Source organism: Oxyura jamaicensis, chromosome 13 (assembly GCF_011077185.1).
Source record: "Oxyura jamaicensis isolate SHBP4307 breed ruddy duck chromosome 13, BPBGC_Ojam_1.0, whole genome shotgun sequence".
Classification (NCBI taxonomy): Eukaryota; Metazoa; Chordata; class Aves; order Anseriformes; family Anatidae; genus Oxyura; species Oxyura jamaicensis.
Window position 1 is genome coordinate 17,822,413 of NC_048905.1, and position 16,241 is coordinate 17,838,653.

Consider the following 16,241-nt stretch of genomic DNA (forward strand, 5'->3'; position numbering starts at 1 on the left):
GGCCAGCTGCCCCGGGAGGCGAGGGCAAGCAGCAGGGACCCTGCCACGGGGAACTCTTCCCACCAGGAAAGTCCAATAGAGCTGCACGTGGACAAGAGCCAGGGAAGAGCATGTTCCCTAGATACAATTCAGGGCATCCCCAGCTCCTGCGGGTCCCGGCTGCCTCATCTGCCCTCTGCATGAGCCGACCAGTGCCTGCCACCCGAGAGGAACCACCACGCTGCTAAGTGCTGCTCTTGAAGACAGGAAGTTCTTGTTAAGAGGGGAAGAGATGCTGCTGTCACTAGTGACCTCTGGAGCTTTCCTGCGGCTCCCTGGAAGTCAGCTAGAACAACCAGAACTGTGTCAGAAAGCTCCTGTGAGCTGCAGGAATACCCTGTCGGTTAACCCGCTGCCCCCAGGCATCATTTCTGCACAAAGCAACGAGCCCAGCTGGACCCTCTCATAACCCACTTCCAGGGTGCTGATGACCTTGGGAGTTTCTCTCCGCATTTACGCTTCCACAAGATGCTGTGATCTCCTAACAGGTCATCTGGCACTTCCAGCAGTGTCACCTCACACACAGCTGATGCTCCTCCTCAGCCTCCTCTGCACAGCCACAGCCTCGGGAAGTTCACTGTCGGGCTGCTTCCAGCCCCGCTCCCCCTGAGGGCACGTCAGGACAGCAGAGGTGGCTCTGCAGCTCCCATAACACAACTGCAGGAACACATCTGTACCTGCACTCCTTGAAAGAGGAGTTACCAAAGATGCAGCTGATGGCTTTGATAAACACGAACTAATCCGGGTGAAGTTACGACAGCGACGGACGCTCCAGACTCCGCGTCTTTTTCTTGCTTGAAAAGTTTTTCCCCCCGCCATTTTTCAAGAAAGCCAGTGAGAAAACATGCACAAGACTTCAGCCAACACCAGGGCAGACTCAGGTTTACCAAAGCCCTAAAAACCGCTCAGCTCACGTGCAGGAAAGAGTCCAGCACTCAGAGCCTTCCAGATGACAATTAACGTTGGCAGAAACACCACTGCTCCCAGAAGCGGGCAGCGCAGCCTCCAGCTCGTTACCTTGCTATCCAGCTTCTTCATCGTCACCAGGTCCAAGGACTTGAGCGAGTGCCCGGTGGGAGTGATGAAGTACAGGCAGACGTGAATCCTCGTGTCGTGGTAGTTGAAGAGGGAACGGCGGATTTTCAGCTCTTCTTGCAAATAGTTTTCAAACTGCGTATCAATGTACTCAACGATCGGCCTGTAACTAAAACCATACCATTAGCAACCCAGGTACTGGAGCTCACAGTTAAGCAGCCTGAAGACTTCAGTTCTCCTAGACGCATCACGATGCTGTTTAAAACAGCTCCAAGACTCCAATAATTCAGCCTTGCAACAAGAAAAGTGGCACTTACACACAGACCTCACAACCCAAAGGTTGCTGCAACCTCCCGAGGCGGCACTGCCAAGTCTAACGACAGTGGAGCATGAGAAGACAGCTATGTCCCCACATCAGACTCCACACAGGTCTCAGGGCTGAGCCATCTGGCTGTAGCAAGGCCAGATGACCACGGAGAGACCTTGGAGTCCCAGAAAGCCTCTACCTGGGGCCTGAAGAAGATGTCTGCGTAATTAAACGAGACAGATCCAGAGCCACCAGCAATTGCCAGAACAGCTAATTCCCAGCCCTGCGCTGAGGACAGCTTGTTAACGGCTCACGCTCCTGGAAGACATCGTTCTCTGCTGGAAACACGTCCTGCGACCTCCCCCGTCTCTTTGGCTCCTCACCCAGCTCGCTCTGCACCCAGTCCCCAGAGCCAGGGGCAGTGCAGGGAGCTGCCAGGTTAACAGAAACGCAGACGCCTCCCCTGCTGCACCACAGGCAGGTACAATTTGTGCCTAAGCCTCAGAGGCAAGCCCAGAAATGCCAAGCAGATGGCACGAGACCTGCCTTTCGTCTTTATTTATCTGGTCCCCGAATCCAACCGCATCCACAATGGTTAGTTTCAGGTGGACATTGCTCTCCTGCAGGTCGTAGGTCCGCGGCCACAAGCGAACGGCGCTCTCGTAGTGGCTGGCTTCCTCCGTCTCGAACGTGGTGTTGAAGAGAGTATTCATCAGCGTGGACTTCCCAATGCCCGTCTCACCTGGGGAGGAGAATTTATCAGGTCTCAGGTACTTTGAGGAGGATTAATTACAGAGCAGAACCACGTTATGCTGTGAAAGGTTACCACAACCTGCTGGTGACCAGACAGCTGTCCAAAGGCAGCTGCATTCTCCAAGGCCTCCCATAACGCCCAGCTAACACGGAGCACCTTGGTCTCACCTCCCCACGGAGGGCCACAGAGCAAACTAAAATGCACCACCTTCCCCCTCCATTGATGCTGACTTTGTAGCAGAGAAGCTGGAGAGCACAGCTCTCGCAGGTTTCTGAGTCTTTGAGGGAGGCTGCCTGCAGCTCGGCTGCTCCCGCTGACGAGGGCTCTCTGGCTGTCCCAAACGCAGCAACCTGCAGATCAGTGCCAAGAGACGCCTGGTGTACCACGGAAGGGACGGGTGAGTCCAGGAATGAGGTTTCCTCTCACTCCTTTCTGTGAGATTTCAGGCTTCTTCACTGCTTCAGCTTACCATTAAAGCCCCCTGGGGACATGTACACTTGGGGCCCCTATCAGGGAGGAATCTGGGCGCCTATGTCAGGGCAGAGAAACAGGCAGCAGCTCTGGCCCTGTAAGGACCACTCGCTACCAGACAGAAAATCTCTTTGCACAGCAGAAAAGGATAAAGATTTCACGATTTCACTGTGCCGCTGAGCTTTGTTCTGCCTGGAAGCCTTGAAGCAGCCTGTCCTTCTTCCACACCCCTAAACCTGTGGTCCAACACGCACAGTTAATGTGGCAAAGGACTAAAGCCCGTCCCGCTGGAACCCTTTCCCCCTCCATCCACACAGCAGCTACACCTCGGCCAGCTTCGCAGCTCTCTGAGCACAGCTCTGCTTTGTCCAGCAGGGCTGAGACTGCCTCCACCATCCTGCCCGGGTGAAACCTGGGCCCAGCAATGCTAAGTTTAGAGACAGCGTGGGTCAGGGCACCAGGGGAAGCAGTGTGCTGCACATTCTGGGAAGAGGCAGAGGTACCCACTGATCCCAGCACATGGCCTGGCATGGCCACGCACAGAAGCGGCCCTTTCTGGTGGGCAGCGGGATAAACAACAGGGAGCAGCCACTGGAAGCTTTCTTCATTGTGAGCTCAAAGCAAGCTGCACACAGCACTCAGCGAGCTGCTGAGATCTGCCTCGGTGCCTGCAAGCTGCCCAGGACAGGCCTGCAGACATGTCACGGGCAGTGTGCCTGTCCTGGGACACCTGTGCAGCATCGACTGAACATCACCACGTGCTGTCTTCCCTTAGCCCTTCCTATTGCCAAACCACTACGGCAAAGATCACCACCTCACCACCTCCAGGAGCTCGCTAGGCCGCTTGGTTTCCTTGCGGCCACATCCACTGCACCTCCCTGCTTCTTTCTGTGCCTGGGCCAGCAGCTCCGCTGCAGAGCAGAGCTGGGCAGCCCTCCACACACTTCCCTCCCCTTTCCCTCGCTGAAGGCAGCAAGTCGATATTAAAGGCTTTCCCCAGACTCTCCCTAAGTTTGTTAAGTCCCTGCTGAGGCTGTTCCCCAGCAGGACTCCTAGAACACGGCCCCAACCTCCCGAGGCCAGCAGCTGGGCCCTGGCCCCGCAGCACTGTGCTCACCCACACAGAGGATGTTGAAGCTGAAGCCCTGCGTGACGGACTTGCTGACCAGCTGATCCGGGAGACTGTCAAAGCCGACATGGCCCCCCAGGGAAAGGTTCCTCTTCTCTTCATTCTGGCAGGGAGAAAGAGACAGGTTAGCAGAGCTGCAGCGACACAGCAAGTCGGAGACCCGAGAGGAAGCACCAAGGCCAAGGAGGAGCCACTGCACAGACCCTAACGCTGCCCACAGCACCCTGTGCTTTGCCGTGCTTCATCTCAAACCCCCTGCCAGCCACCAACAAAAGGAAGGAGAGGGAAGAGCACTGCTCTTAACGGGGAAGTGCCTCAGAGAGAAAGAGCCACGCTACCAGGCTACAAAGCAAAGTAAATATTAGCACGAGTCCCAGCTACACGCAGCTGGGGGGAGGTTAACGAGGGAAACCCCACCGCTGTGTTTTATCGCTCGCCGCTCCCCCTCCTCCTCGCCTTTTATTTTCTTTTCTTAAGTCCTGCAGCACGGAATTCAGCTAGACGGGCTCTGCATTTCCCAGCTCCTTGATCCTTTTTCCTTCGCTGCTGCCATAAGCAGCGCGGTTTTGTTTGCTCACGCTTGCAGGAGCGCAGGGCAGGCAGGACGAGGAACCCTCTGGCTCTGCCATCTGCGACCGCGCAGTTTTCCACCGCTTCTCTGCTGTTCCTGTTCCTGCCTCCCCCACACGCGCTTCGCTTCTCCTTCTGTCTCCTCCCTCCCCCAGGGGGGGATGAAGCCGATCACCTGCACGGGAAGCTTGGCTTAGAAACAATCAGTGCCCAGCAAAACCAGTGCCAGGGACGGCCCACCCCGCGCACAGAGGTACCAGAGAACTACACGGGTCCTGCAGTCAATGCCACCCCAGTGCACTGCCCAAAAAGCCCCCAAAACCACCAAACAACCAAAAATAAACAGTCTGTGTGCCAGAGGGACCTTAACCACCAGCAGACAGGAAGAGATGTGGAGGGAAGACGTGTCCGTCCTTCGCTCAGCCCGGGTTCCTCTGTCTGCCCGCCAAACCCAGCCTCGATGTCCCAGCCCCCGGAGCACGGGGCTGCAGAGCACGTCCCGAGAGAGCCCTGGCTGGCTGGCGGGCTTTAAAAAGTCAAGAGAAAAACAGAAGTGACTGAATTAGTGATGTGCATCTCCCTGGGTCTGCAACGAGATTCCCAAGGAAATCAGGAACCTTCCAACCGCATCTCCAGGCAAAGCCTCCTTCATCTCTCAGCCCAAGCAGCTCCTGTCCCTGACACACAAACCCGGCTCCTGCTGAGCTTGTTGCCAGCCTTCAGGCGGCTTCAGCCCAGCTCTCCCCTGCGGGACTCCCCGGACAGCCACCGCCGAGCTGCCGGCGGCCTCCCGCGAGCGGTGCTGTGCCACCCGCGCAGGATCGATGCGCTCGCTAACTGCGCAGAAACGGCAATCATTGAAAGGCTTCCTGTGGGAGAGAACGTGGCACCTGAGGGTTCGGGGTGGCCAAGCGTTCAGGAAAACGCTAAGTGAAGTGAGAAGGGCTCCGCAGGGCCAGGAACCTCCAAGTCCTGCTGTTCAGCTCCCGACACACCGCAACAGCCCAGCCACAGAAACGGCAACACGGGCAAGTGTCTGCTGGAAAAGGGGCTGGAAACTTTTTTCCTTTTTTTTTCCCCCCTTCCTAAGGGGGCTGTCTCAAGGCACAGGCAGCCCCTGTGCAGCTCGGTGGGCTCCTTGGGGCCCCCAGGCACCCAGCCCATCCCCTCGGCTCCTGTCCCCTGCTCTGCCTCGAGCCACGCTGCGGGCACCGAGCGCCGCCACAGCGAGCGGCCTGCTCCAGGGCGAATCACCCAGTTCGGCTGCTACACTTCGCTTCTTTTTCTTCCAGACAGCAAACAGAAGCAGAGCCCAGCACAGAGCAGAAGCCTGCAATGCCGTTTTGGAAAGGAGGCACACGATGCTCTGCTGGTGCTGAGCGCCCGCGGCTCGCAGGAAGGTTTCCAGGCAACAGGCAGCGCCGCTCCAGCTCCTGAAGCGGGCTCCAGCAGGGCACAGCACCACTGAGAACTCGGTCACGCTTCGGCCGGAGAGAGCCCCAGCGCGTTTGCACGGGCTGCCTTTTCCTCTTCTTGTCAGTGTTTGGTTGCTGCTTGCGGTGGGACAGGGGACTTACCCCTTACCCCACCAGGCGCAGCGGCTCGCCAAGTCACCACACCAGCGAGCCAGACTTCGGGGAAGGGTTTTTGCCGGTGACCTTGAAACGCACGGCTTCCTTTGATTTCTGTGGGCAGCGACAACAAGCTGGATCAAGTCCAAGATGCTGCCGATCCCAAAGCCAAAGCCCATGTGCTCTGCCCGCAGCTCGGCTGTCGCTCAGGCTCCAGAGGCGCTGCGCTGCTGCGTTGGGGCAAACAGCAGCAGCGACCGCAGAGTAACAGGGCAAGGAAAAGAAAACGGAAGAGCTTCTCTCTGTTCTTCCCATCCAAGCCACGAAGCACACGAGCTCAGCAGCCCTGGGAACACCAGGGGTTGTTCTGTGCAGAGCTCTGCTCGCTCGGCGTGCGGTGCGCCCACCTGGTGCGGAGCAGAGCCCGCCCGGGCCAGCAGCGCCCGCTGCCCCCTCCTGCGGCACCAGGATGGGACCGCCGGCCCCTTCGGGCAGCTCCTGCTCGCCCAGCCCAGCTCCAGGACAGCCCGACACGGCTCACCTGCCAACAGAGCAGGAAGGCCACGCTCAGAATTGAATTCCTGCCAGCAGACGCAGCCAGCCTACCGGGCTGCACGGCTCGGCGTGCGCGATCGATCCGGAACACGAACGCTGCCATAACGAGGGCAGCAGGCAGGCAGCAGTGTCAATTGTTGTTCTGAGGTGTTTTGAAACAAGCCCAGAATTCCAGCGGGGCTTTCTCCCCGTTTGCTGAGGGCCAGGCCAGCCGCGTGCTCACCTCCCCTGCCCGCAGCAGGGGCAGGAGGCCAGGGCAGAAGCAGGCGGGTTGCGTGGCACAAGGGTTACGTGGCACAGCCACGAGGGCTCAGCTCGGCAGGAGCCACGCAGAGGCACAGCCCTGCCCTCCCCACTCACACCAAGCTCCACAATGCCCGACCAGATCCAGATCCTTCATTTCACGGCCGGGAGAGTCGCTCTCCTGCTTCTGACCGGCCGGCAGAGCCCGTCCTGGGGCTGCAGACAACCGAGGGGCAGCCGAGCTTCCTGAAGCCCACGTGGTTGTTTTGCAGCGTGGTGATTAAGGGCTCGTGATGGCTCTGAGCGCAGATTTCCCACCACAGCCCTGAACGCCACTTCCTGGCCACCAGTGGATCCCGTGACAGGAGCTACCAGGGTTTTACCCGGAGCCACGGGCAGCTGGCCACCAGCCACATCCAGGGACACGATGCCATCTGCCCCTTCTCGTAAGGGAGGCGGTGGAGAAACGACCAGAGACCCATTTCTGGGGCTCTGAATCCACGTCCCTGCGAGGTGTCAGGGCAGTGATCGCTTCCAGGCTCTCCCTGGCAGAGGCAGTGATTAAGGAAATGCAAGAAGGGGCGCAGCCTGCGGCGACAACCAACGTGCCAACAACTCTTCAGAAATATAAAAATAAACCCGATCACGGTTTTCCTGCTTCACCTCCAAATTAGCACCAGTTTCACGTTGCATCGTCACATTTTTCAGCGACTCAGTGGCTCTCCTGCTGCCCACACAATCCACGGGGGGCGTCACCGGCTCCACGCTGAGCCGCTGGCTCGGCACGCCATCCTCCTGGAGGAGCTGACTGCTCGGGGATGTGCTGCCCTCGCTCTCCTCGCTTTCATGCCAGGAGCAGCATGAGCAGGCTGGAGCTTGGGCACAAGAGACCATTCTGACATCGGCCGTTTAAGAAATAAAACCTTTTTTTTAAATAAGGAAGTTGAGAAGCATCCCAAGGAGAAGCGTTCTCTGGTGACCACGTGCTCGTGTTTGCTGCCTGAGGCAGCCCCCGGAGCTCTGATCTCCTGAAGGGAGCAGGTGAAGGCGCACGCGTAAGCCAAAGCCTAAGTGAACACCACAACCACAGGTGGTGATAAAACGACTTCTTTTTTACAGTAGGAATTTGGCACGAGGGAGTTGTAAATCCTGGCCCCTGCCACAGCAGGCTCTGTACGAGCAACTCGCGCACAGCTCAGGAAAACCAGGAGTGAAAACTGAAACCTCCAGTGTTTGTCAGCTAAAACACCAACGGAGCGCAGCTCCCGGCTCTCACCCCGAGGAACAGAGTAACCCGGCACCTTCCTGTATCTTGCTGCCTTTTCCCATGTCTGCAGCCCACCAAAACATGAGCCAGATACGTGGCTGGCATCTTCCAAGGCAAGGCAATCAATCCAAATACCAGTGGGGTTCGTGGGATGCTGCTCCCTTGTCTCCCTGCCGCAATGCCTGTGGCCAGGCTGTTACTGAGCCCTGGCGCAGGGAGTCTCGGTTGCAGCTGAGCACAGAAAGGCCTGGGCCAGCTCTGGCTGCTTGTCACAGCCGGGTGGAGCAGCCTGGCCTCACCAACCTGGCACCAGGCAGCTGCTGGCACAGCCTGGCCCCGCTCGGAGCGGAGCTGCCCCCGGGGCTGCTGCAGAACCCAGCGGGGACAGCTCTGCCTCCGGCCCCATACATTTACGGTCCCCAGCACGACCCCACAGCTGTGCGATGCCCAAGGGGCCTCCCCAAACACCCCTCAGTGCACCAATCTTCGCGGGGCGCTGGCGGCTTTACCCACGTTCTGCAAGTAAACTGAGTCACCGGGCAGCCGAGCGCCTGCCTCCGGGCCTCTGGGCAAACAGTGTCAGAAGCCAAACCCAGCGCCCCCGTCCCAGCAGGCACGCCCTGGGGCCCGGCCCAGTTTCTGGATCAGTGCAGAAACCTGGCGAGTCACCCACCCCTTCGGGACGATCCCAGCCCAGCCCCGGGGTTTTCATCACGGAGATGTTTCTTTGGCCAAGCCCAGCAGCTGAGGGGTAGCTCCACTGCATCTGGAGCCTGAGAAGCACCTCCACGGTGCCAGCAGCATTGGGAACAGGTCACACGTTTAAATACCATCTTCCTCGCACGTGCAGCGAGCGTGACCTGGGGGTGCCCGTGGTGCTGAAGATGAAGGGGAGCACAGCCGCGGCTCGGCTGCTCAGCGGGGACCTCGGCACCTCTTCGGCTGAGGTCGCTGCCGCCACCACCACCACCCTCGGGCAGATTTGCTGAGAGCAAGCACCTGACTCGAGTCTGACAGCGCTCAGCTGATCTGAAGCACGTGCTTAAGATTCCAGATCCCCTTTGTGGAGGGCTTTGAAATGAGATGGGGAAACGGGAGGAAGAAAAACTGGGGGAGAACTTTAGATGGGGGGAGAGAACTTCAGGTAGGGGGTTTACGCTGATTTTCCACTTGCCTTACAACATCAGCCTGCTGTGCCTCAGTTTCTCTGCTGCCTTCCACCCCAGTCCATCCTGCTGGCCGAACGGGATGCACCTCAGATGGTGCGGGCAGCTCTGCCTTTGCTGGCTCTGTGCAGGGAGGGCAGTCGTGTTTTCCTCGCTGTGGCAGCCCTCAAGAGCTGTAAGCCGCAGCACCGTGATGCCTGACGCTCCATCGGTGGCAGGGAAGCCCCAGGGACCTTCACGCCCTGCTCTTTCCCAGCGCCCTGCACGCCGCAGCACACCCACCCCAGCCGACACTCTACCTCCAGCTGCTGCGTGCTCACAGCCAGGAGCTCCCAGCCCGCAGTGCGGGCCCCCAGTGGAAACCTCACGCTGAGGAAAACAATCGCCAGCCCCCCCCCTACACCGCTCTGCTAAGAATGCCAAGAATTTTCCCAGACACTCGAGCCTTTCTTCGTGTTCCTCCCAGCTGCACTCCAGGCGGGCAAAAACCTCGCTGGAGAAGCCAGACACGGAGCCACCACCAAGACGCGCCCCGTAAGACGACAGCCACGCAACAGCAGAGGCAGGAGGCCCAGAAGCTGCGGCTCTCCCCTCAGGGCTACGCAGAGGTTACCCTGCCCGAAGCGATGCTTTTCTTACAAGCTTTGGTCCCGTTCTCAGGGGAGATGCACGAGCCCCGAGAGCAGGGAGGGCACTGTGAGCAGCGGTGCTCAGCATCTGGAGGAAACAACAACCACCAGCACACCCCGGAGCCGTGGCAGCGTTTCAAAGAGCCCCGTGTGTCCTGGGCTGGCCTCAGGCATTGCTGCACACGTGGAGAAGCGCAGGGTGCTGAGCACGTGCTGTGGTCACCTACCCACGTGAAGGCAGCGAGGAATTCAAAGCAGAAAGCAAAATTCCTTCTACTAAAAGCGAAATTCCACAGGCTTCCTTCCTACAGCCTGTTCTTTAACCGGCTTGTCCCATCGCAGAAGCCCCGGACAAGAGCTCACGAAGGACCGAACAGGCTTGGGGGCATTACGCACACGGTGGTTTGCGAGCACAGCCTCTGAGAATGAGGAAAGTTGGTTAAAACGGGGACTATGGAACGAAAAATGAGAGACATTTCCTCTAGAATGACCTCAAAGGATGAGAAAGTTCAGCTTTCCAGCAGCCTGGGAATTCCAGCCCCCCCGAGCCATTCAAAGCCAAGCGGAGTCCAGAACACAAACCCAGCTTCTCCTCCGGCCGGTTCACAAAGGACCCCAAAAGCACCCCCAAAGCACCTTCACAAAGGACCCCCCAGCTCCTTTCTTTTCTAGTTACCTTGTCACAGCGCGCTCAGGCTTCTGATTTCATGGCACTTCCAATCAGCCAGGTCTGACAGCAGACTGATCCCATCCCCGCATCCACCCGGGGACCTTCCCGTGCTCACCAGCACGTGTCCGTCTCCCTGTGACCGCGAGGAAGGGGAGCAGACATCTTTCCTGGTTGGACCAGGGGAAATACAAACAGATGCGGGACAAAGCCAAGAGGGAAACTGAGCACCTGCCCCTAGGAAGCACCGTGGAAAAGGTTTGGGGCCGTCTGAGGGGTGTGTTAACACGGAGAAAGGGGTCCGGATCCCCACCGGGTAGTTGCCCAGCTGCTGAACGAGCCATGCTGGATCTCAGCCACCACGATGATTTGTTTTAGTTACCACTGAAAATAAACCCGCCTAATTCCCACATACATTTCCAGAGCTTATTGCCCAATTACAAAAAAACAAAAAACTGTTCTTTATATTTTTAGACAAGGGACTAGAGACATTCTAATGGGAACCCAGGAGTTGGGGTCACCACTGTCTCCTTTTCCCCCCATCTGCCTTACGCTACCACCCTGCTGCGCCTCCCAAGCAGCACTCCCAGCCGCTGGACAAGCCTCCTCGGGACACGGCCTGCAAGACAGCACAAAGAGAAGTTTTACACCCCAGGGCCACGCAGCTCCGAGTTAAACCACAGCCACCACGTTAACGAGCCGCCTGCTGGGCACCCTATTATCCAGGTGCGTTAGAAGACTTCTCTGAAGACTCAAGGCCATGGAAAAAGAAAAGAAAACTTCTACCTGAAAAAAGTCTGTGGCAAAAGGCAGGCTGAAGGGGCTATTCGGTCTCTGAAACCACAACAGAACCTGCGTTCCCAACAGCAGCTGGAACGCCCTTGCTGCAGAGGCAGGGGAAGGAGAGCAACGCTTCTGCACGGCGCAGCCTGCCCAAGAGCTGCGGGACGTGTCCCGGCCCCGGCTGCAGCAGGAACCGACTGGCACGCTCCTCACCTCCCGAGGACTCCGGAGACATTCCCCGCGTGTCTCCTCGTGCTTGGAACGTGGGGGTGGCACAGGCTTGGGCAGCACCTCAGGCAGCAGCAGCCCCAAATCCTCCACAGGGATCCAGCACAGGCGCTCTCGCCTCGCTGCTCCCCGCTGCGATCCGGTTTCGAGGCTGCACGAGGCAGAGCGAGCAAGAGCTGTGTGCTGGCCCTGAGGCAGGGTGCTCCATGGGAACCTCTCTCGAGCCGTTTGACATCTCAGGAATTTCGTGTGTGTGGGAGACAGACGCTTCTTGGCTCCACAAAGGAATCCGCACATCTAAACAAAGCGGTGCCTCCAAGCCCTGACCCCACGGGCCCCGGCCAGCCACAGGCCGGGGGCGATGACCAGGGAGGTACCTGAGGAGCCCTCCCCGGCACAGCTCACCCCTGGGAGCAGAGATGGGCTCTCCTACCCCCCCACTGCCTCCAGCACTTTCACAATCCGTGCATATCTGAGCGCCGAGCTTCAGGAAGGGACCTCGGAGCGCGCTGCAGCCCCGGGTACGTGGCAGATAGGAACAGGCAGGCTGGGCGCAGCTCATCACAAGTTCGGCACGGGACAGGGTTATTTCTGAGGACCACAGCTAACCTGAAACCAGCAGGGCAGCTTCTCCCGGCCACAGCCTGAAAGGTGCTCAGGACAGGTGCTGGTAACCGGAGCTAACCTCGTGAGCACACCCCCACCCTGCACGGGCGGGGTGGAAGCGCCCTGCGCTTCTCCCCTGGCCTCCCAAATTCCACCGCTTCGTTGCACAACCCAGGAGAAGCCACACCAGCATCACACCATTTCTTCCCCTCCCAGCCTCCGAGCCAAAGCAGCACAGGAAGGAGAGGAGCACGACAGCCGCTCCTGCAGACAAACACCAAAAGCACCGTGCCTCGAGCGGAGCGGGGACAGCGGGGGCACTCGGAGATGGGGCTGCGTCCCTCCCCGCAGCTGGCGACAGCGCCGGCATTCTCCTACAGAAGATAATATTTAGGCAGCTTGTGGCCTTCCAGCAGCGCTGGGGACTGGCTGACAGCTGCCACCACAGCACTGACGACGAGTCCCGATGCCGTGCCGGCCTCCTGAAAGAGTTATTCTTCGGGCTTGCGTTTGTTTTGCCGATGCAGAGGGCACACACGGCCCCAGCATTTGCCAGCTCACGTCCTTCCACCCACTGCCTCGGCGCTCGCTGCGATTACGAGCGGTTCGGAGCAGCTCCGCAGCTCCCACGCAGAACAACATGTTGCATCTCTTCTGCAAGAGGAAGGGGTGCTCTGGATTCACCGCAGCGGGGAAGGAAAAACTATAAAAATCTTTCTGGGCAACATTTGTTCCCAGCACATAGCCTCAAAATAAGCGTTTAGCTGCAGCGGGCTGTGGTTGAGCTAATTGGGCCTGCGGTCGCAGCAGTCGGGGCTGGCTTCCTGCAGAAGCACAGGCGAGCCTCCCGGGGAGGGACTGCAGGGATTGGAGAGGCAACCACCAATTCGCCCGCTCCAATGGAAGCCCGCTTCCCCATCCCTCCTTCCCAAAAAAGCTCACGCTGCAGGCAGAAGAGCCGGCCAGGGCACGGAGGGAGAGGGCTGCTCCCGCTGGGCTCGCTTCCTGGCGCACGTCAGCAGCTCGGAGAAAAATCTGTCGCTTCTGTTCAGCGCTGCATGGGGGAGCACCTGGATTTTTCCCAGGGAAAACCCTTCATAGAGCTAAAGGTAAAATAACTGGGGAGAAAAAATAAACGTACACGGGAAATTTAACTCCGGAGCTTCCAAACAGTGCCACTGGCTGGGCAAAAAGCAAGGAGGGGGGAATGCCCAAATCCAGGCAAACCCCAATTTCCACTGGAACTGAGTCACAGAAGCACTTCCCTCAAGAGCCTGATTAAAAGACGTACGCCTACGCTTAGGGCCAGCAGCCACAAGGCTTCTGGCAACCACCCTGCCATAGCCACAGCACACGGAGCTGTCCTCAGCCCGCTCCTCACACCCGTCCCTCACCTAACGCTGACCCCTCAGGCACCGGGGGGTTTAAGCCTTGCAGTCAGCAGCTGAACACAGGAGCTTACAGGAAGCAGCAGCAACGCATGAAGTTTATCACAGCTCCGGCAGCTCAAAGCTCCCCCTCCCTCCACAGAGTCAGGGCAGGACACGAGGCAGGGCCGTAAATCGGCTTCTCCAGCAGGTAACGCTCACACGTAGCCACCAAGCAGTCCCCGAGCTGCTCGACAGCTTGCTGCAAGAAACAAATCTCATTGTCCTTCCGGTGAGGAAGGCGTTATTCATCTCCCCTCTGTGCAAAGCAGTGGTTTTTCTGACAAGACCTACTATAAATTAACACTTCTGGGTAAAGTGGCCAATAAAAGCCGAGCGACTGATCGCTAACGCGAAGGAGCCTCGGGGCGGCAGGAACCGCCCTGCGACCACAGCTCGCCCACGGCTGCATGCACGCGTCCCGGGCCCTCTTCACTGGGCATTACGCTCACAAAGCCCTTGTCCCCGCACAGCACGCACGCCAGTCAGCCGTGACATCTTCATAACGTACGGCATCACGTTAATCCTCAGCCCAACGTGGAGGCCGAGGCCACCTGCCCCTCCGCGCGTCCCTGCGTCTGCGAGCGCACGGCTGCGCTCCCAGCCCGACGTTTCATTCAGGCCGCTAAGGGACTGGTCCAGGCAGCGACGGGCTTTACTTGAAAACGGAAAGCAACAGATCTGGGGGGCTGCAAAACCATCTCACAGTCCGGGTCTGACATCTCGTCCCATTTATTCTCCTATGCACCTTCAGGTGCTTTTCCCTCACTCCTCCTCCTCCCAGCTCTTCCCCCCGTGCTCCTGCAGATCCCTTTTTGGCTTCCACTCGCCCAGGGTGGCCGGGCTGTTCCCTGCTCGGCGCACCGACCTTGCTGATCCTGCCACTGTCCGCGCCAGCAGCCACGTCTGCTAGCTCGGTTCTGTCCAGAAGAGGCAACGGAGAAGGTCTGAGCTTGACGATACAGAAAGCATTTCGTACCTGACCCAAACTCTCACGCGCACAGCCCAGATGACGTGAAGCCGTTACTTTCTGTTGAAAGGGGCTGTTTGTGAATCGGAGTGTGGTGAGAAGCCCGCAAGGAAGATAGTCAGGTACGTCGAACCGACGCCTGCAGACCGAGCCCCAACCACGGCACCGGTGAATCGCGTTCTTGGGGCAGCCCAGCAGAAAACTTCAGCCTCCAGGGGCCGAAGCCGACCTCTCTCACAAGCAGGACGTTGACAAAAACAAAGGCTGTCTTGAGCACCGCTGGTGTGATTCTGCTGCCTCTGAGGCAGCTTTCTATAGGCGAGCTTCCTTTCATTTGCTTTTGTTGGTCATTTCCAACAGCAGCACTTCAAGGGAACTTTATTGTGCTGGAGACAGAGGCCTTCTGGAGGACTGCACAAGGGCAGCACGCATCTGGGGAGTTTTCAGAGCACATTATCCAAACCCAAGGGTCACTACATTCCAGGATGTCAGTGGCAGCTGGACACTTAAAATAGCCTCACCCATCTGAATAGCCTGAACTACTGTACACCAAAAACCTCCTTCCGAGGCTTTCTCAACATTATTTCCCACTGCAGATACAAACAGCTGGTAAAAGTAAATGAATTTATTATCAGTTCTTGGCAGAAGCAAACCATTCCCAGTCAGACTTTACGCTCCGAGGCACAGCGCCGTGAAGTGACACCAAGAAAGCTGCGAGCCCTGCAGAACGAGCGGCTCAGAACACCTTCATCCTGAGGCTTGCATGAGTCTGCTGGGGGAGCAGCAGTGCTGAGACGTGCACAGAGGATGAAGGAAAGAGAGCAGCTGGGACAGCCCCCTGCCCTACATCAAATGGAAACAAGATGCTGCTCTCCCTGCTTCTGCCAGGTTCAGGGTTCCGGGCAGAAAAGCAACGAGCCCAGAGGCAGAGATCAGCAGAGAGGCGCTCAGCTTGCAGATCCATATAAACCCACCCTAGCTCCCTGCACAAAGTGAGCAGGTTTTCTCCTAATGGAGCCGGGCACTAAATTCATGCTGGAGTGCAGCCATTTCACTGTGGTGCTCAGATGGGAGCCAAGCATCTTCGGGAACTTTTAGTTAAAAAAGAAAAAAGTGACAGAGCATTGACGTAAGCACACCAAGCCGAGAAGTACCCACACCAAAGAACCCAGGATTCAATTCAATTTTCTCCCAGGCTCGGCAATGTTTAGGCTCTTGTAGCACCTCAGAAAATCCAAGCAGGCACCAGCTGGCACAGCAAGCAGCAGTTACACATGACACAGCCGCAGAAAGGGCTGCACCAGAGGGCAGTTCTGGTGTCCCCACGGTTTGCTACCGAGTTCGCCTCCATCCCCCCGCCCGGGGGCTGCCAGCAGCGGCTTTCCTAGACCCGAGCCCACAAGCAACTTCCCGCTCTGCAAGTTTCCAGTCGCTTACAGCCCTGCAAATCCATCCTCCAGCCGGAAACTTTAGGGCCAGGACTCAGCAAAACGCAGCGGGGCTTCGGGAAGCTCGGCAAGGAGCAGCTCGCGGACAGGGCAGCGGCAGCAGCGACCTGCCCGTGCCCGGAGCCAGCGCTGCCGCGGCACCGGGGACCCGAAACCCCGGCGGAGGGCGGCCGGGGCCGGGCTGGATCCCCACGGCGGCCCCGCTCCCCGGCCCCGGCGAGCGGCCCCCGGCCCGCCCCGGTCCCCCCCAGCGCCGCGCGGCGACCCCCGGCCCCCCGGCCCCGGCTCACCGAGAAGCGCTCCAGTTCGGTGGCAGCCATGGCCGGGGCTGCAGGGGCTGTGCCCGCCGCGGGTGGCTGCGGCGGAATGGCTCCAA

At 58.7% G+C, this 16,241-nt stretch overlaps 1 protein-coding gene across 5 annotated transcripts in view; it reads right to left on the reverse strand.

Moving 5' to 3' along the window:
- SEPTIN8 (septin 8) overlaps window positions 1-16,235 on the reverse strand; it is a 38,236-nt gene extending 22,001 nt beyond the window's left edge. For 3 of the 5 annotated variants that reach the window (XM_035338364.1, XM_035338366.1, XM_035338367.1), the window contains exons 1-3: window positions 3,724-3,838; window positions 1,928-2,123; window positions 1,057-1,243 (exon numbers count right to left, since the gene is read on the reverse strand). In XM_035338364.1, the coding sequence (XP_035194255.1) occupies window positions 1,057-1,243; window positions 1,928-2,094 (354 nt within the window). In that variant the 5' untranslated portion in view covers window positions 2,095-2,123; window positions 3,724-3,838. Of the gene's footprint in view, window positions 1-1,056; window positions 1,244-1,927; window positions 2,124-3,723; window positions 3,839-16,155 lie in introns of those variants that run through there. The other 2 variants (XM_035338368.1, XM_035338365.1) reach the window with 2 other exon arrangements.
- Window positions 16,236-16,241: the final 6 nt, after the last annotated feature.